At 44.8% G+C, this 26185-nt stretch overlaps 1 protein-coding gene across 5 annotated transcripts in view; it reads left to right on the forward strand.

Moving 5' to 3' along the window:
• LOC139575612 (zinc finger protein 609-like) overlaps nt 1-26185 on the forward strand; it is a 102884-nt gene that overhangs the window by 67746 nt on the left and 8953 nt on the right. For all 5 annotated transcript variants that reach the window (XM_071400753.1, XM_071400756.1, XM_071400758.1 and 2 more), the window contains 2 exons: nt 12645-12867; nt 25815-25902. In XM_071400753.1, the coding sequence (XP_071256854.1) occupies nt 12645-12867; nt 25815-25902 (311 nt within the window). The remainder of the gene's footprint in view (nt 1-12644; nt 12868-25814; nt 25903-26185) is intronic.

The raw sequence follows: 26185 nt of genomic DNA on the forward strand, positions 1-26185 counted from the left end.
CAAATTACTAATTACTGGGACGCTCCAACACAGAGCTTGCCTTCCATTACTGGGACGCTCCAACACAGAGCTTGCCTTCCATTACTGGGACGCTCCAACACAGAGCTTGCCTTCCATTACTGGGACGCTCCAACACAGAGCTTGCCTTCCATTACTGGGACGCTCCAACACAGAGCTTGCCTTCCATTACTGGGACGCTCCAACACAGAGCTTGCCTTCCATTACTGGGACGCTCCAACACAGAGCTTGCCTTCCATTACTGGGACGCTCCAACACAGAGCTTGCCTTCCATTACTGGGACGCTCCAACACAGAGCTTGCCTTCCATTACTGGGACGCTCCAACACAGAGCTTGCCTTCCATTACTGGGACGCTCCAACACAGAGCTTGCCTTCCATTACTGGGACGCTCCAACACAGAGCTTGCCTTCCATTACTGGTACGCTCCAACACAGAGCTTGCCTTCCATTACTGGGACGCTCCATCACAGAGCTTGCCTTCCATTACTGGGACGCTCCAACACAGAGCTTGCCTTCCAGTCCAAACAGCCTGATTTGATTCAGCTTGCGTTGTAATTCCTTTCAGAGGACTATCTGATTTTGCCGTTCTGATACGGTTATTCGATCCACAAAAGGGAACCCATCTTGTCCAAGGCAAGCTCCGGGGTTTTGCTAAATGAGATACAGATTAGGTTAACTACTCCCTTTTCCAAAACACTAATTGTACCCTCTGACAAACAAAGCTGGGTCTTGTCTTTGTGTTTTGTCACTGTTGTAACTCTGGATGAGTTGGTACTGTAGCTAAGTTGATTCAATTTGGGGTTCAAATGAATTTACAGCCAGTTGATCCATCTGGGATATCTCAACCTGTCAATCTAGAAGTAGGCCTACGTTGTTTCCAGAAAGCATAGCCTACTCTTCTGTACTGGTGGATCCTACTTACTCAACCTTTGTCATGGGGTGGATCCTACTTACTCAACCTTTGTCATGGGGTGGATCCTACTTACTCAACCTTTGTCATGGGGTGGATCCTACTTACTCAACCTTTGTCATGGGGTGGATCCTACTTACTCAACCTTTGTCATGGGGTGGATCCTACTTACTCAACCTTTGTCATGGGGAGGATCCTACTTACTCAACCTTTGTCATGGGGAGGATCCTACTTACTCAACCTTTGTCATGGGGTGGATCCTACTTACTCAACCTTTGTCATGGGGTGGATCCTACTTACTCAACCTTTGTCATGGGGTGGATCCTACTTACTCAACCTTTGTCATGGAGGATCCTACTTACTCAACCTTTGTCATGGGGTGGATCCTACTTACTCAACCTTTGTCATGGGGAGGATCCTACTTACTCAATCTTTGTCATGGGGAGGATCCTACTGATATGACACTGCAGCGTAACAACCCAGACGGGTGTCTTGATATGACACTGCAGTGTATTTATGGCCGAGCTCTAGTCAATGAACAGCATTCTTACGTAGGTATTCCTCTTGTCCAGATGGGGTAGGGCAGTGAGATGCCGATTGCATCATCTGTCGATCTGTTTGGGTGGTATGCAAATTGCAGGGTGTCGGGTAAGGTGGAGGCGATATGATCCTTAACTAGCCTCTCAAAAGTACTTCATGATGTGTCACGAACCGGCTCGAAGCCCGTAACAAAATGGAGACAACATGGAGATAAAGAATAACAAAATATATTTATTAACTGAAGTAAAGTAAATACAATTAACAATTGTGTGTGTGTGTGTAGTCAGTAGTGTAAGTGAGTGGTCGCGTGTATACATGTGATAATGAGGGGGTGTTGAAAGGTGTCAACGAAATCAAGCCAAATAGCCACAAAAATGCCACAACCAAAATCTGTCTATGTCTGCATGGAGAGAGTCTCCCCAATGAATGGGGAAGAGGTGCATTTATCCTGGGACACACCCGAGCCCAGGTGTGTCCCGTTTCACTGACGACCCTCCCGGCTCCGCCCACCGACATCCTATTAACTTCTTATGGCTGCATCCCGCTAACGGGATCGATATGACAACAGCCATTGAAAGTGCAGGGCGCCAAATTCAAACAACAGAAATCTCATAATTAAAATTCCTCAAACATACATGTGTCTAATATCATTTTAAAGGTAATCTTGTTGTTAATCCCACCAAATTGTCCGATTTCAAATATGCTTTTCAGCGAAAGCACTACAAATGTATATGTTAGGTCACCACCAAACCACAATAAGCACAGCCATTTTCCCAGCTAAATATAGCAGTCACAAAAAGCAGAAATAGAGATAAAATTAATCACTAACCTTTGATCTTCATCAGATGACACTCATAGGACTTCATGTTACACAATACATGCATGTTTTGTTTGATAAAGTTCATATAAATAATTCTGAGTTTACATTGGCGCGTTACATTCACTAGTTCCAAAAACATCAAGTGATTTTGCATAGCCACATCGTTTCAACAGAAATACTCATCATAAATGTAGATGATAATACAAGTTATACACATGTAATTATAGAAATACCTCTCCTTAATGCAACCACTGTCAGATTTAAAAAAATATTTGCAGAAAAAGCAAACCATGCAATAATCTGAGACGGCGCTCAGAACAATAGCCAAATTAGCCGCCATGTTGGAGTCAACAGAAACCAGAAAATACATGATAAATGTTTCCTTTGAACTTCATCAGAATGCAGTCCTAGGAATCACAGGTCTACAATAAATGCTTGATTTGTTCGATAATGTCCGTTATTTATGTCCAATTAGCTACTTTGGTTAGCGCGTTTGGTAAACAATTCCAAAGTCACAAAGCGCGTCCACTATAACGTGACGAAATGTCCAAAAGTTCCATAACAGTCAGTAGAAACATGTCAAACGATGTACTGAATCAATCTTTAGAATGTTGTTAACATACATCTTGAATAACGTTCAAACCGGAGAATTAGATTGACTTCAGTTGAGCGATGGAACGGAGCTGCCTATCATGTGAACGCGCGTGGTCAAAGCATGGTCAGATCGTGGCAGTGGTGACTAATTCCTGTCTCCTTCGGCCCCCCTTCACATTAGTCATCAGACAAAGTTCTATTGACTGTTGACATCTAGTGGAAGCCGTAGGAAGGGAAAACTCATCTATCTCGCTGTAATTTCAATGAGAGCATGGTTGAAAATCTGCCACCTCAGAAAAAATCCAAACAGGAAGTGGAACTTCTCAGGTTTTTCCCTGCCATATGAGTTCTGTTATACTCACAGACATAATTCAAACAGTTTTAGAAACTTCAGAGTTTTCTATCCAATACTAATAATACTATGCAAATATTAGCAACTATGACTGAGGAGCAGGCCGTTTTACTCTGGGCACCTCTGTGCACCTTTCATCCAAGCTACTCAATACTGCCCCTGCAGCCATAAGAAGTTAAGGAAAACAAGAGCAAAGAGAATTTGGCAGACAGAGTGGAAGGGTCATCACAGGTGACAGAAGTGAGTGCTACGGGGCGATAGTCATTTAGTTCACTTACCTTCGCTTTCTTGGGTACAGGAACAATGGTGGAGATCTTGAAGCAAGTGGGGACCGCAGACTGGGATAGGGAACGATTGAATAGGTCCGTAAACACTCCAGCCAGCTGGAGGACGTGGCTAGGGATGCTGTCTGGCAGCTGGTCTACTTATGCTCTGAGGACGCGGCTAGGGATGCTGTCTGGACCGGCAGCCTTGTGAGGGTTAACACAATTAAATGTCTTACTCACGGGCCTCCCGAGTGGTGCAGAGATCTAAGGCACTGCATCGCAATGCTAGCTGTGTCACTACAGATCCTGGTTCGATCCCAGGATGTGTCGCAGCCAGCCGTGACCGGGAGACCCATGAGGCGGCGCACAATTGGCCCAGCGTAGTCCGGGTTAGGGGAGGTTTTGGCCGGCCCAGTTGTCCTTGTCCCATCGCGCTCTAGCGACTCCTGTGGCGGGCTGGGCGCAGTTCACGCTGACTCGGTCGCCAGGTGTACGGTTTTTCCTCCGACACATTGGTGCGGCTGGCTTCCGGGTTAAGCAAACATTGTGTCAAGAAGCAGGGGTCGTGTTTCGGACGCATGGCTCTCGACCTTCGCCTCTCTCGTGTCCATACGGGAGTTGTAGCGATGGGACAAGACTGTAACTACCTATTGGATAACATGAAAAAGGAGTAAAGCTTGTCCGGGAGCAAGACGTCGGTGTCGTGGCTGGTTTTCCCTTGATGATCTGTGATTCTCTGGAGTCTCGTGACTGAGCCGTTAAAATGTGACCCCACTTTGCCTCTGTACTGACGTGTTTGATTGCCTTACGGAGGGTATAGCTGGACTGTTTTCTATTCGGTCATATTCCCAGTCACCTTGTCATGGTTAAATGCGGTGGTTCGTGCTTTCAGTTTTGCATGAATACTGCCACCTAGCCACAGTTTTTGGTTTGGATAGGTTTTAATCGTCAGTGGGAACAACATCCCCTGTACACTTCCTGATGAACTAAGTCATTATATACGTCAATATTATTCTGAGGCAACATGGAACATGTACCAGTCCGCGTGATCAAAATAGTCTTGAAGCATAGATTCTGATTGGTCAGACCAGCGTTGAATAGACTTTAGCACGGGTACTTCCTGTTTTGAGTTTCTGCCTATAGAATGGGGAGGAGCAACCCAGCCAGGTGTGTTGATATTTACAGGGTAAATCCCTTTGTAATCCTTGCCCTAGCCATAAGCTCAGTTTCTAAATCCCAATAAACAAATTGAAGCCAAGGTTTATGTCCGGCAAAAAGTGCAGCTGCATCCCCAGTCAGGGGAAATTACTGTGAGAAGATGAACTGAAAATCCATGCAAAGATTTTCCTCTCAATCTAATACATTTAGTCATTCTGTCAGCAACTTGGTATGCTCCACATCACTTCCCAATCCATTCAAAATCCTTTCACTCAGCTAAACATCTTTCTTGGCCATTGTGGCTTTCTCAAGAAATTGGCATGGGGCTGTTTTTGAAGGGAGGGCTCACGTGACACTGCAGAAACCTCTCAAACATTGTGGTTTGGGGGAGTTTTTATAAACCAGACTGTAAATCCTGTGGGAGGGTAAAGCTACTAAATTCAGTGTTGGCTGAGTGTTGAGGCAGAGACTTGTTTAATCTATCAGTTTTGTCCTTTCCTCAGCATGCGGCTGTTGGAACCCCAGAATGGACAAGCACTTCACTGTGTGTACAGCCTGCCACGGAATGAAAGTGTTTGTTGTTTTGTGCGGAGTATGAGGGAACCTAGAAATAGAGAGTTAGTCATCTCTTGGCGTTTCCCTGCGCCTCTGGTTCAGGAGGACGTCCTTTCCGTTTCATTCTCCTTAGTCATTCAATACACGAAGCAACTTATCAATGAAAGTAGTCTAAATGTATCAGGTCATTTATCATGGTATTTTATATTCTTGGACAGGCATGGTGAATAGAATTTCACAGTCCCGTATCATTCAGACAGTAAGAGCGTTCAAGAGTATCTAAATCATTATCACCCTCAGAGATCCTCAAGTTGGTGATGTACCCAACTGTTCCAGCCTCTCACCACGCACAAGGAATCAACCACTCAAGGACCAGGAACCAACCATCACCACTCAGCCCTGTGCCTAAGTGAACACTACTACTGTACTATGCTCAAAGTACAGAGGATGTTAATGGCTTCAGTGACCTTAACTCTTCAGTTCAGAGGTTGGCTAGGTTAATCCACTGTGAACATGAGAACATTTACTCCAGTATTAATATCCCTATAGAATTTCTTAGACACGATTTACACGCCAACAGACTCTGAGGCCTCAGCTCCCAGCGTCTTATAGAAGCTTCTGTTGCGGCCCCAGCTCCCAGCATCTTAAAGGAGCCTTCTGTTGAGGCCTCAGCACCCAGCGTCTTAAAGGAGCTTCTGTTGAGGCCTCAGCACCCAGCGTCTTAAAGGAGCTTCTGTTGCGGCCCCAGCTCCCAGCATCTTAAAGGAGCCTTCTGTTGAGGCCTCAGCACCCAGCGTCTTAAAGGAGCCTTCTGTTGAGGCCTCAGCTCCCAGCGTCTTAAAGGAGCTCTCTGAGACCTTGTGGTGAACAAAAGGCCTCTCCTACTGATGCTTAGTAGTTGCCATCTGGAGAATCCCTTTAATTCAACACCTCCTGGACACTTAACCTGTCATCGTCACCCTGTTGTTTCTAATGTCGTTTCCATGCCACCACGATGGTCTCATTAGTTTCCCAGGGATCTAAAGGAGGCTGTAAAATAAGTCACAGCCCAACTTGTGATCATTCTTGCCTCAAATTTGCAAAGGAGATATGATCGAGGAAGAGCGGCCGATTCTCTCCAGGGTAGTTTCTTTTAACCCTCTGTTGTAGCTCGCTTGTTTTATTTATTTTCCATCTAGCCAATCTAGAAATCAAGAATGAGCAATGAGTGGACTGCAGTGTAGAAAATAATATTATTCTGCAGTAAGTTTCAGGACTAGCCTGCTTCTGTAATGCCTGTCTGGAAACGTGGTTTGAGAAACAAAGTGCATTAGAAAAGTTGTGTTATGTTCTGTTTGCGTCTCTCTTTACATGGCTTTCACTTTGAGGATAGGGTTCTTTGTGTAGGCTTGCCTGCTGGCTCACTGTGTCTCCATAACGCCCAGGAACAGAACAGGTTGACAGCAGGGTGATTACCTGTCCTGTCCCATTCACTCAGCACACTGCAGCCACAGTTTGGCCACGTCATGCATCATAAACTGACACAGAGTGATTACGATGTCATTAGGCCCCTCTCACCGCAGCTCGCCGCCACATTGATTTGCTAGCTCTTCTCTCCCAGTGAGTGAACAAAAATGTACATATATTATCTCCCCACAAATATACCCACAGATCAAACTGGAATGATGGTATTTTGAGTATTCAGGCTGCATTCTGTCACGGTTCCAGCCACATTCTGTCACACGGTTCTGGTTAAAGTTTGGACAACTACTCATTCAAGGGTTTTTCTTTATTTTGACTATTTTCTACATTGTAGAATAATAGTGAAGACATAAACTACGAAATAACACATATGGAATCATGTAGTAACCAAAAAAGTATTAAACAAATCAAAATATATTTTATATTTGAGTTTCTTCAAAGTAGCCACCCTTTGCCTTGATGACAGCATTGCATTCTCTTAACCTCTCTAGGGGGTGTGGGACGGTAGTGTCCCACCTGGCCAACATCCAGTGAAATTGCAGAGTGCCAAATTCAGAAACAGAAATACTCATAAAAATGCATAAAACATACAAGTGTTATACATCGGTTTAAAGATTAACTTCTTGTTAATCCAACCATTGTGTCAGATTTCAAAAAGGCTTTACGGCGAACGCATACCATGCGATTATCTGAGAACAGCACCCACAGACAAATCATTACAAACAGTTACCAGCCAAGTAGAGGAGTTACACAAGTCAAAATAGCGATAAAATGTATCACTTACCTTTGATCTTCATACGGTTGCACGCACAAGACTCCCATTTACTCAATAAATGTTTGTTTTGTTCGATAAAGCCAAAAACCTCAGTTTTATTCAGTAATCCAGGCTCAAAGGCAGTCAAAACAGGCAGACAAAAATCCGAGAAGTATCAATAAAGTTTGTAGAAACATGTTTATAATCAATCCTCAGGTTGTTTTTAGTCATAATAATGAATAATATTTCAGCCGGACAAAAGCTTTGTCAATATAAAAGGAAATCAAGAAAGGCGCGCTCTCGGTCGTGCACATGAAAAACCTCTGGGACAATGCAGTGTCCACTCAGAGTGGTCTTACTCCCTAGTTTTTCAGAATATAAGCCTGAAACAATTTCTAAAGACTGTTGACATCTAGTGGAAGCCATAGGAAGTGCAATTTGAGTCCTAAGTCAACGGAATCTGTATAGGCAGTCAATGGGATAACTACAAACATTTAAAAAAATCCCACTTCCAGGATGAATTTCTCAGGTTTTCGCCTGCCATTTCAGTTCTGTTATACTCACAGACATTATTTTAACAGTTTTAAAAACTTTGGAGTGTTTTCTATCCAAATCTACTATATGCATATCCTAGCTTCTGGGCCTGAGTAGCAGGCAGTTTACTTTGGGCACGCTTTTCATCCGGAGGTGAAAATAGTGCCCCCTACCCGAGTGAGGTTAACCAGCTTCATGAGGAATGCTTTTCCAAAAGTCTTGAAGGAGTTCCCACATATGCTGAGCACTTGTTGGCTGCTTTTCCTTCAATCTGCGGTCCAACTCATCTCAAACCATCTCAATTGGGTTGAGGTCGGGTGATTGTGGAGGCTAGGTCATCTGATACAGCGCTCCATCACTCTCCTTCTTGGTCAAATAGCCCTTACACAGCCTGGAGGTGTGTTTTGGGTCATAGTCCTGTTGATTAAAAAAATCGTCCCACTAAGCACAAACCAGATGGGATGGTGTATTGATGCAGTATGCTGTGGTAGCCATGCTGATTATGTGTGCCTTGAATTCTAAATAAATCAGACTGTGTCACCAGCAAAGCACCATCACACCTCCTCCATGCTTCACGGTGGGAACCACACATGCAGAGATCATCCGTTCACCTTCTCTGCGTCTCACAAAGACACAGCGGTTGGAAGCAAAAATCAAAGCATTTGGACTCATCAGACCAAATGACAGATTTCCACCGGTCTAATGTCTATTACTCGTGTTTCTTGGCCCAAGCAAGTCTCTTCTTTTTCTCTTCCACTTTAGTAGTGGTTTCTCTGCAGTAATTCGACCATGAAGGCCTGATTCACGCAGTCTCCTCTGAACAGTTGATGTTGAGATGTGTCTGTTACTTGAACTATGTGAAGCATTTATTTAGGCTGGAATCTGAGGTGCAGTTAACTCTAATGAACTTATCCTCTGCAGCAGAGGTAACTCTGGGTCTTCCTTTTCTGTAGCGGTCCTCATGAGAGCCAGTTTCATCATAGTACTTTATGTTTTTTGCAACTGCACTTGAAGAAACTTTCGAAGTTCTTGATATTTTCCGTATTGACTGACCATGTCTTAAAGTAATGATAGACTGTCATTTCTCTGATTATTTGAGCTGTTCTTGCCATAATATGGACTTGGTCTTTTACCAAATAGGGCTATCTTCTCTATACCACCCCTACCTTGTCACAACACAACTGATTTGGCTCAAACGCATTAAGAAAGAAAGAAATTCCATAAATTAACTTTTAGCAAGGCACACCTGTTAATTGAAATGCATTCCAGGTGACTACCTCATGCAGCTGTTTGAGAATGCCAAGTGTGCAAAGCTGTCATCAAGGCAAAGGGTGGCTACTTTGAAGAATCTCAAATATATTCTGATTTAACACTTTTTGGTTACTACATGATTCCATATGTGTTATTACATAGTTTTGATGTATTCACTATTATTCTACAATGTAGAAAATAGTAAAAATAAAGAAAAACCCTTGAATGAGTAGGTGTCCAAACTTTTGACTGGTACTGTATGCCAAACAACCATTGCTTTCTAAGTTTAACAAACCATACAATTACGTGGGAATATATCACCCCGGTTTTTATGCGACCATGTTTTCCAAAAACTCATCTGTTCAAGATTAAGATTCAAAGATGTCTGCAGATAGAATGGGTTGTCAGCTATGACATTGCACCTTGAGTTTGAAAAAATATATATATTTTGGTTATTGAACTACAGTAAGTGAAGTGGATTTACATCTGGTAACATAATTACATCATGGGTCCCTGATCTATACTACACAGAAATGCATCAGTATGGATATGAATGTCATTCTCTGTTTTACAAGTTTGGACATCACTGCACAGCACAATACAGAATAGTAGAGTACAGTGGAGTTCTGTACAGTAGAGTACATTACAATATACTGTGATGTACTCTTCTTTTATTGTACTGTACTCATTGTATTGTACTGTCCAAACTTGTGAAAAATACGTCTACAATAAGTTCAGATTTGGTCCAGTCCGGTCACGTCTGTGGACGTTAACATCAAGGCCAGGATGGACTGACCAAGTTTCAACTACTTTTCAACGTCCATGGACGTCCGGTGTGGGTCGGTGCTCAGTGGCTGAGGATGCTGGTTTCAGTTCATGGAAAGAGAGGGGTGGGTGTCGGTAAGAGCTGGGAGAGGTGACATTTAAGTGGAGAGAGAGAGAGCAGTCTGACTATTAAAACAGTCTTGATTTGACCAACAGAAAGAGCTATGAGTTGAACATAACAGTATGTCAGTGGAAGGGAGGACAGTAGCAGGTGACCCAACTGTGATTTGTGACTATTGAGTTCCCGTTGTAGCCAATTCCATTGCAGTAATTCGGAATTACAAGTTAATAACGGAATTACAAGTTTTAAAATAATTTCATGATTTATAAATAAAATGTCATTAATACTTGTTACTCCTGTGAACTTTAATTATCCTCCTCATGACAGAAATTACAAAAATGTCTGAAAGATATCTGGGTTTTAGGTAACGGAATCACAAGGCAGAAAGCAATATTTCTTAAACTTACAGAAAGTAAAACATTTCACAAATGAAATATGTGATATTAGTTTGCTGTGGTGTTAACGTCAACGTTATTGTGGTTTGATGTATTTCTGATACCTTAAGACGTTTTCTGGTAGATGTTTATCCACAAATATAAGCCTTTACTTCTGCCCCAAAAATTTGATGGAGTATGTTTGAAAAATGTATCTATCCTTAATTTTCCCAAAAGATGCACTCTTAGCTTTCATTATACACCCAATTTAATATGCTCCTATGAACTTCTCATGTTGATTCTCAAGGGTCTTTTTACATGGAAATGCCCAGTGGTGGCAGGCAAATTGTTGTATTTAAACATTATTCATGTGGTCAATAGGCCTATAAGCTGCATGTCAATTGTTATTTACTCAAGCCTAATTGGATCCTGCATTTGCAAAAAAAATCAAAATAAATTGGAGCAGGGAGTGGTTTATGCCCAATTAATGCACAGTGTTTGGCTGTGCCCTGTTCCTCACGCAGATCAGAGCTAATCATTTTGAAGCACTCTAATGTTGACTGCCTTGAATTAATGAGCACTGAGCTCAGTGTCACCATGGAGCTTAAATCAGCCGGTATCTCTCTCGCGCGTTATCTCTCTCTCTCTCTCTGATGCATTGAGCGCACACACACACCGTCTCTCTTTTCCCTGCACCGTCATAGTGCCTCGGAATCAATTACTGTCCCTCGCCGCCTGTTCCTTCACCACAACCAAGTCTTTAATTGAGGGAATTAGGGATCGTGTCCATGAGGTGATGCGGTGTCAGATCTGGCTGAATTAGTGATGATCAGTCCATGAGATGATGGGGTGTCAGATCTGGCTGGATTAGTGATGATCAGTCCATGAGATGATGGGGTGTCAGATCTGGCTGAATTAGTGATGATCAGTCCATGAGATGATGCGGTGTCAGATCTGGCTGAATTAGTGATGATCAGTCCATGAGGTGATGCGGTGTCAGATCTGGCTGAATTAGTGATGATCAGTCCATGAGATGATGCGGTGTCAGATCTGTCTGAATTAGTGATGATCAGTCCATGAGGTGATGCGGTGTCAGATCTGGCTGAATTACTGAGCGAGTCCATGAGATGATGGGGTGTCAGATCTGGCTGAATTAGTGATGATCAGTCCATGAGATGATGCGGTGTCAGATCTGGCTGAATTAGTGATGATCAGTCCATGATATGATGTGGTGTCAGATCTGGCTGAATTACTGAGCGAGTCCATGAGATGATGCGGTGTCAGATCTGGCTGAATTAATGATGATCAGTCCATGAGATGATGCGGTGTCAGATCTGGCTGAATTAGTGATGATCAGTCCATGATATGATGTGGTGTCAGATCTGGCTGAATTACTGAGCGAGTCCATGAGATGATGCGGTGTCAGATCTGGCTGAATTAGTGATGATCAGTCCATGAGATGATGCGGTGTCAGATCTGGCTGAATTACTGATGATCAGTCCATGAGATGATGCGGTGTCAGATCTGGCTGAATTAGTGATGATCAGTCCATGAGATGATGTGGTGTCAGATCTGGCTGAATTACTGAGCGAGTCCATGAGATGATGCGGTGTCAGATCTGGCTGAATTAGTGATGATCAGTCCATGATATGATGTGGTGTCAGATCTGGCTGAATTAGTGATGATCAGTCCATGAGATGATGCGGTGTCAGATCTGGCTGAATTAGTGATGATCAGTCCATGAGATGATGTGGTGTCAGATCTGACTGAATTAGTGATGATCAGTCCATGAGATGATGCGGTGTCAGATCTGTGTGGCAAGAGAAGAGTGGGAGAGACGAGAGGGAGACCAGAGGAGGGAGAGTGCTTAACACCAGTCTCTCGCTCCTTCTCTGACCTCCAGTGGTTGGGATTGAAGCAGTTCAATGCCTTCCTGTCCACTAATCATGGTGGTGGAGCAGAGAGAGGAAGGGGAGAGAGGGGCCAAGTCCACACAACAACCACCCTTTGACTAATCAAGGCATCAGTTTACATCAAGGCCCTACTGGCATTCCTGGATGTCTCCCATGCGTTGAGACGCACTTCCTCTCTGTGGCATCCCCTCCCACACAGTATCTGCTGCTGTATACAGAGCTTTTTAAGTGATGTGTCTTCCCCCTTCTCTCTTGCAGATGGAATCTCCTGTCTCCACACCGGCCCCTCCCCCCCTCCACATCCTGGCCGCCGTGGGCGACAACATCGCGTCCCCGTGCGAGCAGATAATGGTGCGCACGCGCTCGGTGGCGTCCAACACATCAGACGCGTCCCTGGCCACGGAGCCCGATTGCCTTGGTCCCTGCGAGCCCGGGACTAGCGTCAACCTGGAGGGCATTGTGTGGCAAGAGACCGAAGACGGTGAGTAGGCTAACATTAGCCACTGCATAGCCCGACAATTGTTGCCGCTGGTGTTCCTTTTGAACAGACAGAACAGCTGTGTTCTATTGGGCCTCAACATGTTTTGTTCAGTCTGGGCCTTGAAGATAACAGAAAGCACTTGTTTTACTCTGCCCACGGGTAAAGACGCACACGTGCATCACCTGTAACATTTGGCTCATTCAAGCCTTCCACTGAGGTCAAAGTTCAAGGTCTGTTGTTATTATAGTCCCACTAGCTTTCTCAGGAATTTGCCTAAAAGTTCATGTTATGCTGCAAAGACTGACCTATTGAAGGTCTCCTGACTCAAACCATGACTGGTGAAGCTGCTTTCAGTCAATGAAATCACACAACTGGGGGCGGGTTTGGCCTGACTGGGGGCGGGTTTGGCCTCTTTTATATTCCATGTTGCACAATTCGGCCAATTTTAGCAGTAGTTGGCACTTGGCAGGTAGATGGGATCTTCCTGGATAGAAAGATGGGCAGTTCCTGGATGGCCTTAATGATTTGTTAGTATCCATACTCAACAGAACCCCTGGCAACACAAAGCCAGACTTCTTTTCAACTCTGCCTGATGGGTAGGAGGCCATTGGCAACTCCCACAACGTCGGCCTGAGTGAAATGCTACTTCTGGGATCACACACATGCTATACATTCATTCCATTTGAAATGTGTATCACCAGCAGACCCAGTTTACAGGGCCTGAATAACAAAATAATGCCAACACCTCATCTTCAAAGCGGTGCATGTTCAATCGCTCGGTAAGCATGCGGGGTACAAATCGCCCACACTGCCACAGTCAGTGCGCCCTTCGATGCGTCCGTTCTGCGCCACTGAATATAAAGGCCGCCGCCTCATCAACATTCCCAGTCCTCCGTGGCGGCTCCAGCCGTGGGCACTGGGTCTTATTCATCCCAGTCCTCCATGACGGCTCCAGGCGTGGGCACTGGGTCTTAGTCATCCCAGTCCTCCATGACGGCTCCAGCCGTGGGCACTGGGTCTTATTCATCCCAGTCCTCCATGGCGGCTCCAGCCGTGGGCACTGGGTCTTATTCATCCCAGTCCTCCATGACGGCTCCAGCCGTGGGCACTGGGTCTTATTCATCCCAGTCCTCCATGACGGCTCCAGCCGTGGGCACTGGGTCTTATTCATCCCAGTCCTCCATGGCGGCTCCAGCCGTGGGCACTGGGTCTTAGTCATCCCAGTCCTCCATGGCGGCTCCAGCCGTGGGCACTGGGTCTTAGTCATCCCAGTCCTCCATGGCGGCTCCAGCCGTGGGCACTGGGTCTTAGTCATCCCAGTCCTCCATGGCGGCTCCAGCCGTGGGCACTGGGTCTTATTCATCCCAGTCCTCCATGGCGGCTCCAGCCGCTACTACATCTGTTAGTGACATGTCCGTAGCTACAAGCCAGCCAGCCAGCATCTACTATGAGTGCTGTTTGGTTCGCTCTCCCTGGGTGCTGTTTGGTTCGCTCTCCCTGGGTGCTGTTTGGTAGTGGTTGATAGACCCCAGTGTGTTAATGTGACTCCACTCTGCTGGGCTCAGGGAGGAGGTAGGAGGGGGTCAGTGGTTTCAGAGCGGGGAGGAGGTGGGAGAGGGTCAGTGGTTTCAGAGGTGGGAGGGGGTCAGTGGTTTCAGAGGTGGGAGGGGGTCAGTGGTTTCAGAGGTGGGAGGGGGTCAGTGGTTTCAGAGGTGGGAGGGGGTCAGTGGTTTCAGAGGTGGGAGGGGGTCAGTGGTTTCAGAGGTGGGAGGGGGTCAGTGGTTTCAGAGGTGGGAGGGGGTCAGTGGTTTCAACGGTGGGGGATTGGGAGAAGTACTCTGTTCTGCAGGTGTAGACTGTTGTTATGGTCCCCGGTGCTGGAGAAACATTTGGGGTTGCCTGAGTGCATATCCCCTCGCTTTGAAGCCAGTGTTTTGTCTCTCTGAAGTGGACAGATCTATATCTCAGTGACACCCTGTGTGGGTGGACAGTGGAACAAACAAGTCCTCTGGTAGAGATGACATAGATAAAGCACTTTAAAACACCTCCCCATAGCTTGTAACACATCTCTACATTTATTTGTGTTAAAAAAAAAAAAAAAAAAAAAAAAACATTTAGTCAGGTAAGATGGGTAAGAACAAATTTTATTTTATAATAGCATAGATTATCCTGTGCTAGTTTTATCCACAGTTGAACAACAACCTACTGGCTAGGGTTTAATCAGAGCCCAGTTACTCAGTTCCTTTTCAAGGCTCTATGTTCCCCTTCTCCCCCGAGAGAGACTTAAAAACAGACAACTTAACACATGGGAACCAAATGAGTAAACCTAGGCATGAGCAGAGCCACGCTACGCAGAGCCCCAGAGCCAATCAGAGAACAGTGTGATTAGCCGTGATGTTAAGCAGTTCTGCCTCCTGCATGGCAACTCTCACATGGAGCTGCTCAGGCATGCAGTGTGGTGAGCATGTAGCTTGTTTAGCATGCCGCACAACAGCTGCATTTTCACCTCTGCCTTTTGCCCTTGTGGGAGTCAATGAACAACAGACACCAGTTAAACATCTGCACCTCGCCGGAATGAAGAGCGCCAGAGAAAAGAAAGGTGGTTGAGGTGGAGGGGGAAAAAAATAAGAATCTAGTCCCAAAAAACATGCCCTGCCGGATTCACCTTTTCCCCAGGCTTCTGATATTATGTCTAGTCTTAGCATGAATGATTTATCCAACGTAATTTGCGCATAAAGGTAACAACCTAGATAGATTTGACCTCCAAATAGCCACCTTTTTAAAGGTAAGTTATGCATCCGTATGTGAATCAATTAGCTTTTCACCCATGTCAAGGAGCTGGTAGAGTCTCCACTCTCTCTGACACATTCAACCCTGAACATGAGAGAAGGAGAGTCTGGCATGGAGGTGTTTGAGTCGGATGGCTTGCAGTGCAGGAAATGAAGACCAAGGGAGGAGCAGGAATGGTATTTTAAGGCTGAGCTCTGACACATCCCTCAGCATGGATATGGTGACAGGCTAGGGTCTCCGCTGCAGTGCCCTGGGCCAACCCTCCCAGGCCTCGCACGCCGCTGATACTTCCAAAATGTCAGCTCTGAAAATCCTAGGAAAGTTTATTGCTCTTGAAGCGCGGCCCAGAAAGCCGCTCGCTCCTGGGGCCAGGGAACACAACTGATTCCCAGCCAACGCTGCAGCCCACGCCAAAGCTGTGTTACCCCTGTCAACCTCTCTTTCTCTCTCCACACACAGCAGGCTATTCCCCTAGCGGTCACACAGGCACCTTGCCTTAATAGATCAATAATACAGGCTGATTGGGAAAAAATGTTTCCTGGATTATTTATACATCTCCATCATTGGAGGATTAAGACTGTTAGCTTTAGCCGCCATAGTTATTTGGCGTCGGAGCAGAAAAAGAGGTCGCTACAGAACGGATATTATCATATAAACATTTGGAGAAGTCTTAAGCAGCGCTGACTCTAGTCTGTGTTTGGAGGAAGCATGTTGTATGAAAGGTCCTCTGGGTTCTGGAGCGCACTGCCGGTCATGCTGTCTTACTCTTTTCAACACCACCACCTGTCAAAGGCTTCATTGAAATGTTTTTCTAAAGGGCGGCGCCTTGCTCTCCTTGAGCTTGCTCAGTGCTATGCCCTTGATGTACCGGAGCTAACATTGACAAGAGGCCCGTAGCTGTCTACACTGGCCAGCGAGGAAGAAGGGGAGGAAAATAATCTAACACCAAGAGCTCTTGTTTTAACAGTAGAGGAGGACATGTCAGGAAGAACGGAATAATTAAATGGATGTTCAATTGAGCCTTCACTTTCTCCCTCCCTCTCTCTTTCCCTTCACTTCCCTCTCTCTTTCCCTTCACTTCCCTCTCTCTTTCCCTTCACTTCCCTCTCTCTTTCCCTTCACCTCCCTCTCTCTTTCCCTTCACCTCCCTCTCTCTTTCCCTTCACTTCCCTCTCTCTTTCCCTTCACTTCCCTCTCTCTTTCCCTTCACCTCCCTCTCTCTTTCCCTTCACCTCCCTCTCTCTTTCCCTTCACCTCCCTCTCTCTTTCCCTTCACCTACCTCTCTCCCTCCTCCCTTCTGTAGTCTTCACTCCATATCAATTGTCAAAGTGGCCAATTTCCCAAGTGCTGCTTGCAGCTCACCACAAAAGACACATTTGGAATTGAAATTCCATGCTGTTCAGAGGGCAGGCCCATTCTTTCTGGCTGACAACTGCATCCTTCCATACACTCCAATAGGCCGCAACCTTAACCCACTCCAATAGGCCGCAACCTTAACCCACTCCAATAGGCCGCAACCTTGACCCATTCCAATAGGCCGCAACCTTGACCCACTCCAATAGACCGCAACCTTGACCCACTACATTAGACCGCAACCGTGACCCACTCCATTAGACCGCAACCGTGACCCACTCCATTAGACCGCAACCGTGACCCACTCCATTAGACCGCAACCGTGACCCACTCCATTAGACCGCAACCGTGACCCACTCCATTAGACCGCAACCGTGACCCACTCCATTAGACCGCAACCGTGACCCACTCCATTAGACCGCAACCGTGACCCACTCCATTAGACCGCAACCGTGACCCACTCCATTAGACCGCAACCGTGACCCACTCCATTAGACCGCAACCGTGACCCACTCCATTAGGCCGCAACCGTGACCCACTCCATTAGGCCGCAACCGTGACCCACTCCATTAGGCCGCAACCGTGACCCACTCCATTAGGCCGCAACCGTGACCCACTCCATTAGACCGCAACCGTGACCCACTCCAATAGACCGCAACCTTAACCCACTCCAATAGGCCGCAACCGTGACCCACTCCAATAGGCCGCAACCGTGACCCACTCCAATAGACCGCAACCGTGACCCACTCCAATAGGCCGCAACCGTGACCCACTCCAATAGGCCGCAACCGTGACCCACTCCAATAGGCCGCAACCTTAACCTCTAACGAGTCACAAACCCGGATCCGGGATCCCCCCATCAAAAAAGCAGACTAGCATAGCCTAGCCTAAAGCTACAGGGATATCATATAATAATGTGAGTCCAAGACACCAAATGAAAGATACAGATCTTGTGAATCCAGCCATCATTTCCGATTTTTAAAATGTTTTACAGGGAAGACACAATGTATTTCTATTAGCTAACCACCATAGCAAAAGACGCAACTTTTTTTTTTTCACCATTTTTTTCCTGCGTAGGTAGCCATCACTAATTCGACCAAATAAAGATATAAATAGTCACTAACCAAGAAACAACTTCATCAGATGACAGTCTGATAACATATTTATTGTATAGCATGTGTTTTGTTAGAAAAATTTGCATATTTCAGGTATAAATCACAGTTCTACATTGCAGCTGCAATCTGAAATAGCGTCGATGCGGCCAGAATAATTACAGAGACCAACGTCAAATACCTAATTACTCATCATAAAACATTTCTGAAAAATACACAGCGTACAGCAAATGAAAGCCCAACATCTTGTGAATCCAGCCAATATGTCAGATTTTTTAAGTGTTTTACAGCGAAAACACAATATAGCATTATATTAGCTTACCACAATAGCCAGAAACACAACCGCATTTACCAGCAGCAAAGGTTAGCGATCGTAACAATCCAGCAAAAGATATATAATTTGACTAACCTTGATAAACTTCATCAGATGACAGTCCTGTAACATCATATTACACAATGCATATAAGTTTTGTTCGAAAATGTGCATATTTAGCAGCACAAATCGTGGTTATACAATGTGATCAGTAGCAACATTTCAGGCATTCTGGCCGGCGCCATCATGGAGAGGCACCTAATCTAATCAATAAATAATCGTAAACTTGACTAAAAAATACAGGTTGGACAGCAAATGAAAGATGCATTAGTTATTAATGCAACCGCTGTGTTAGATTTTTAAAATTAACGTTACTAGACATACAGTGTGCGTTACAGCCAGACCAGTGCAGAAATTAATGGCGGACAAATCCTTTTACATTTTTCCACATAAATACGGATTAACATCATAAATAGCTCTTACTTTTGGAAGAGCTTCCATCCAGAATCTTGGGCAAGTTGTCCTTTGTCCAAAAGAATCGTTGCTCGGTTGTAAAACGTCCTCCTCAACTTTGGAAATAGCAGCTAACATTAGCTATGTGGCGCAGACATGCCCAAATCTTCAAAACGCAATACCTATGAAATTCCGAAAATCGCAATATACTCGCATAAACTGATATAACTCGGTTTAAAATAACTTCGTTATGATGTTTCTAACACCTATATCGAATTAAATCACAGACGGATATATCTAAGGCCGATAACTTGAGCTTTTCCGAACGCCATGCTGAGGTCCTGCTTTGCGCAATGACGAACAATGAAAAGAGTGCACCCCCCATGCCATGGGCTTTTATAAGGTCTGAGATCTGCCTAGAAACTCCATTCCAATTCTCATTGGTTACTGACATCCAGGGGAAGGCGCGTGCAGTTCATGTCGACCCATAGGATACATACAGAGTTTTAAACTGATCCTAGAACAGAGTCAACATTTTCCGATTTTGCAGTACCTGTCATGAGTTTCGCTGCCAAACGAGTTCTGTTTCACTCAGATAAATAATTCAAACGGTTTTAGAAACTAGAGATTGTTTTCTATCCAATAGTAATAATAATATGCATATTGTACGAGCAAGAATTGAGTACGAGGCAGTTTAATTTGGGAACGATAAATGTCAAAGTTGAAACAGCACCCCCTATAGTGACAAGAACTTTTAACCCACTCCAATAGACCGCAACCTTAACCCACTCCAATAGACCGCAACCTTAACCCACTCCAATAGACCGCAACCTTAACCCACTCCAATAGACCGCAACCTTGACCCACTCCAATAGACCGCAACCTTGACCCACTCCAATAGACCGCAACCGTGACCCACTCCAATAGACCGCAACCGTGACCCACTCCAATAGGCCGCAACCGTGACCCACTCCAATAGGCCGCAACCGTGACCCACTCCAATAGGCCGCAACCGTGACCCACTCCATTAGACCGCAACCGTGACCCACTCCAATAGACCGCAACCTTGACCCACTCCATTAGACCGCAACCGTGACCCACTCCAATAGACCGAACGTTTTGAAATTGAACCAATACGTCAGTATTTTCTTTGTTCAGTGCCGCTCCAGAAGTAATTTATCATGTACATTCAATAGAAATGTCAAACAGGAAATGTTATCAACTTATTCTCTCCTCTCCTGTATGTTGCTTTCAGAATGTTGAGTGCACATTCGTACAGAGTGACTTACACACACAATAAGACCCAACAGGAGCTCATTTTCAGGTGAAAAACGTTGTTCTGCTAACAACATTATAACCATGTGAAATGCATACAAATAAGCCGGATATCACCCAAACCAAGGAAAAATATGACCTTTTCAGACTTAGCTTTTCTGGTGAAATGTTATTACGGCAAGTTAATCAAATGTTGAACTGAGGTCATAGTTTGAGGATGTGCTACACACACAGCGCCCAATAGAAACGTATGTATCTATTAACCCTTCAACACCCGATGTGAGACAATGCATGATGAAACAAGCCTTGGATTTCAACTTCCACTCTGATTTTAATGTATGGTGGCTGATGGGAAATCAATGTTACTAGTATGCTTTCGGACATTGACAGCACAAGAACTAAAGCCACTGATGTGTTTAAATTGAGACTCATATTTTAATTTGAATGCTACTATGTTTGATATATATCTTGCGCACATCAAAAGTATTTCACCGTTTCAAATGACACATGAATTTAATCTTTCTAGATAGATTTTTGTTGCACACCATTAATGCCAGCTCCAGTATTAGCACAATGCCTGTATCATTCCCCTGTAGTTAACTGATGTGTATCCACACCATTTTTCTCAGTTCCCTCTTATCTCCACGATCCCTTGATGAACCAGGCTGTCATGGCAACATGGCTGGTGTGAGCAAAGTGCTTTAACCCCCACAGGGACACGTAGAGGTTTACAAACCTTATTAGCAGGCATATTTACATCAGTCGCTCGCTGTGTGTGTGCACAGGGATAATTACCTCAGCTGATTGTACGGCACATATGAACGATTGAGCTTTTTCTCAGGGCTTTTAGCAGGATTATTAAAGCAATTTACAGAACCTTTTCTCTTAACCTAAACTTTAAATAAAACCGTTTGGTGAATGATGTACATTGACATGTGTTCAACCTTCTCTTATTTCAGTGACATGATGCCATGATCGATAATTTGGCTTCGCTGCATTTGTATCAGTTAAAGAGATTTTAAAGAGATTTTAAAGAGGTTTCAACTGCATATCAAATGAAATCCAATTTGATTTGTCACATGCGCCGAAAACAACCGGTGTAGAGCTTACGTGAAATGCTTTCTTACAAGCTCTTAACCTGCAGTTCAAGAAATAGAGTTAAGTAAGATTTACAAAAAATAAAATGAAAAGTAACACAATAAAATAACAATAATGATGCTGTATACAGGGGGTACCGGTACCAAGTCAATTTGTGGAGGTACAGGTTAGTCAAAGTGACTATGCATAGATAATAAACAGCGAGAAGGAGCATTGTAAAAACAAAGGAGGTGGGTGGGGGGGGTGTAAATAATCTGGGTGGCTACCCTCTGTCAGGATGCTCTCCATGGTTCAGCTGTTGAAATTCTTGAGGATCTGGGGACTCATGCCAAATCTTTTCAGTCTCCTGAGGGGGGAAAAGGCTTTGTCGTGCCAACTGTCTTGGTGTGTTTGGGCTACGATAGTTTGTTGGTGATGTGGACACCAAGGAACTTGAAACTCTCGACCCACTCCACTACCACAATGTCAATGGGGGCCTGTTCGGGCCTCCTTTTCCTATAGTCCACAATCAGCTCCTTTGTCTTGCTTACATTGAGATGAGAGGTTGTTGTCCTGGAAACACACTGCCAGGTCCCTGACCTCCTGCCTACAGGCTGTCTCATCGTTGTCGGTGATCAGGCCTACCACCGTTGTCGTCAGCAAACTTAATGATGGTGTTGGAGTCGTGTTTGGCCACGCAGTCGTGGGTGAGCAGGGAGTACAGGAGGGGACTAAGCATGCACCCCATGTTGAGGATCAGCGTGGCAGATGTGGTGTTGCCTACCCTTACAAAACTGGGGGCGGCCTGTCAGGAAGTATAGGATCCAGTTGCAGAGGGAGGTGTTTAGTCCCAGGGTCCTTAGCTTTGTGATGAGATTAGAGGGCACTATGGTGTTGAATGCTGCGCTCTAGTCTATGAACAGCATTCTCACATAGGTGTTCATTTTGTCCAGGTGGGAAAGGGCAGTGTGAAGTGCATTTGAGATTGCATCATCTGTGGAGCTGTTGGGACGGTATGCGAATTGGAGAGGGTCTAGGGTTTCCAGGATGATGGTACTGTGAGCCATGACCAGCCTTTCGAAGCACTTCATGGCCCCCGACGTGAGTGCTTAGTCATTTAGGCATGTTACCTTCGCTTTCTTGGGCACAGGGACTGTGACGGTCTGCTTGAAACGTGTAGTTATTAGATTCGGTCAGGGAGAGGTTGAAAATATCAGATTGCCCCTTCGATTGGAATGGTCAGAGTAAAGGCCAAAGCCATTTGGATCCATGTGGAGAAGGAGAAATCTGAGGTACCTGAAGGACTTGGATTAGCTTTAAACCTTCATAATCGCAGTCGGAGACGGAGAATGCTGAGAAGCGGCTAAATGTGTGTTGAGTAGGAGAGGTTCAGGGGTCGGCCGTGTCCCTGTGGCCGGCAGGCTTGACCAGCTGCAGGGGAGCTGATTATGGAGCTCCCAGTAACCTAATGAAACGTGTCAGTGGGGACCTGGGAGCCGCTGACCCATGCATCCAGGAGCAACCTCCTGACTGATAGTCTCTGCCATTAGGGTCTTATTCATTAGTAGTATACAAGAACCAAGGAGTCCAGTGGTGGAGCGTTTAGGGACAGGGGCACTATTTGTTGCTCAGTGGAAATTAGAGGTGAAATACAGGCCAATCGTTCTCATTAATGTTGGTTTCAATCACTTGGCTCAGGCGACCCTAATGAGGTTGATGGAAAGGGGGGAGGAGGAGTGAGAGGGTGGGGGGAGGAGGGAGAGGGTAGGGGGTGAAGTGAGAGGGGGGAGGGTGGGCCACTGGTGTCTCTGCCTGCTTCCCCCACTGAACTCTCATTTCAAAGGGTTGGCCTTGTTTTTTTAACTGACCCCGTCTGGTCCCTTTACTGCGAACAAGTCCAGAGACTACACAGAGAGATCACAAACGCACGTCTTCCCGATAATCAAGCTACAAACACCTTGAGGATTTCAGCCTGTCAGTTTTAACTGCCTTCTGAACTGTTGAAATGATCTGCTTCATTTGTTATGTCCTAGGATGACTTTGTTTGCTGATATTGGCGTTGGGATTTTGGCAAGGAGTGCATTGATGATTATTAAGTTATGTTTCCATATGTACGCCGACACGGCTACAATAAACCCCTCTCCCAACCTGATTAGCTGTACAGTTTAGCAGATAGTATTTCGATCAACATTTTTTTGGTTGCTTTTAATACGTATTAACATGCGCATACAAATTCTGCCAATATTGGAGCACAGCACAGTCACTGAGTGAGTGAGTTAAATGCTGACAAAATGCCAAAGACAACATAGCTGTTCAGTTGCTTTTTCCTATTCAGCCAGTATTGGCTGCCAGTATCATTTTGCATTAGCTTGTCTGTCAAGACAGGGGTGGGCAGGGTGTTAAAGGTGCTGGATAAGCCCTCTAACGTCACGCAAGGCCAAACTCAATGGCCTGGCCGGCCCATCACAATGCTTTCCAGTTGGTGCCGGTTGAAAGAGCAAGAGCTGGGGGTGAGCACTAGTGTTTACCATCTGGACTGGAGTAGGACGGGGCCAGTGGCCAAGTGTCACCAGGTTCCTGTAAACGTATGTAGAAATGACTTCTACGCTCACCAACTGGCAACCACTTTCAGTGCCAGAGGCAGTCCTGCAGCAGAAAGACAGACGAGACCTGCACTAGGGAAGATGGAGGGGAGAGGGTTTGACACAGGAAAGGGAGAGGGGGGGACGGGGGGAGGAGAGGTTTCCTGAGCTAATAAAATACGTGCAGGAATGGAAGCTGCCAGCCAGCATTCTTGTGCTATTAGACAAGTTACTTCACTGCAGACTCCAGTTTCTACTGCAGTGCTGAGATGGCATGCTGAGGTCACCGGGCGGTGGGCTATGGGGTAATAAATCTAGGCTGTTTTTAAACCGGGAGACTACTTGCTCTCGTCTGCAACCCTATGCTTTTTTTGTAGGTGTTTTTATTATTGAATTTGTCAACGAAAAAAATGACTTGCCTTGCAAATGATCACCTGTCATAAATTCTCATCAGCTTTAGATCAGTTTGTGTCATATTATGATCAGCCTTAAACAGTTGTTTTTATTTTATGCGTGGTCATTGATGAGTAACAAAGTTATGGAGAGAGGTGTAGCACACTTCCTAACCTATCGGTGTTGGTGAATATTGTATTCTCCAATAATGGAGAACTGACAACATTATAGTAGACAGCAGTAATGGAGAACTGACAACATTATAATAGACAGCAGTAATGGAGAACTGACAACATTATAATAGACAGCAGTAATGGAGAACTGACAACATTTATAATAGACGGCAGTAATGGAGAACTGACAACATTATAATAGACAGCCGTAATGGAGAACTGACAACATTATAATAGACAGCAGTAATGGAGAACTGACAACATTATAATAGACAGCCGTAATGGAGAACTGACAACATTTATAATAGACGGCAGTAATGGAGAACTGACAACATTATAATAGACAGCCGTAATGGAGAACTGACAACATTATAATAGACAGCAGTAATGGAGAACTGACAACATTATAATAGACAGCCGTAATGGAGAACTGACAACATTATAATAGACGGCAGTAATGGAGAACTGACAACATTATAGTAGACGGCAGTAATGGAGAACTGACAACATTATAGTAGACGGCAGTAATGGAGAACTGACAACATTTATAATAGACGGCAGTAATGGAGAACTGACAACATTATAGTAGACGGCAGTAATGGAGAACTGACAACATTATAATAGACGGCAGTAATGGAGAACTGACAACATTATAATAAATGGCAGTAATGGAGAACTGACAACATTATAGTAGACGGCAGTAATGGAGAACTGACAACATTATAGTAGACGGCAGTAATGGAGAACTGACAACATTATAATAGACCGCAGTAATGGAGAACTGACAACATTTATAATAGACGGCAGTAATGGAGAACTGACAACATTATAATAGACGGCAGTAATGGAGAACTGACAACATTATAATAGACGGCAGTAATGGAGAACTGACAACATTTATAGTAGACGGCAGTAATGGAGAACTGACAACATTATAATAGACGGCAGTAATGGAGAACTGACAACATTTATAATAGACGGCAGTAATGGAGAACTGACAACATTATAATAGACAGCAGTAATGGAGAACTGACAACATTATAATAGACAGCAGTAATGGAGAACTGACAACATTATAATAGACAGCAGTAATGGAGAACTGACAACATTTATAATAGACAGCAGTAATGGAGAACTGACAACATTTATAGTAGACAGCAGTAATGGAGAACTGACAACATTATAGTAGGGATCCTGCTTTGAGAGTATGCCCAGGAACCCCTGTCTGATCTATTTAAATGGGAGCTGTTGCGGTGGCCCCGGTTAGTTGAAGAATACTACGTGAGGTCATTCTTAATGATGGAGCAACGGTTAAATTCTGTCTTGGCACTAAGGTGTGAATGTGAGCTCGTTAATCCAGATGATGTATAGTAGTCTCGTTACTCTTATGAATGACGCATTAAGACTTGTGTTGTTTTCCCACAGGCATGCTGGTGGTGAATGTGACCTGGAGGAACAAGAGCTACGTCGGCACCCTGTTGGACTGTACTCGACACGATTGGGCACCTCCCAGGTAAGCCCGTATCCATACATTATCTACACTGTTATTCCAGACTGTTCACATTTTGGTACTTTGTCTTTCAATAATTGTATTCAACTGAACATTTTGAAATCGATGTTAGGCATATGGCTTCCGTATACTGAATTGTATTTGAAAAATGGTCGCTGGCCGTAATCTTTACACAGTATCATAAGTCATGTAGTTATTAGTGTTTGATGTCAAATAAGAGCATTACCAGGGGCCATCAAACATCAGATACTCCATTTCTTTTCAAATCATTTACCCTTCCAGCACT

Source organism: Salvelinus alpinus, chromosome 5, assembly GCF_045679555.1.
Source record: "Salvelinus alpinus chromosome 5, SLU_Salpinus.1, whole genome shotgun sequence".
In the NCBI taxonomy this organism is placed as follows: Eukaryota; Metazoa; Chordata; class Actinopteri; order Salmoniformes; family Salmonidae; genus Salvelinus; species Salvelinus alpinus.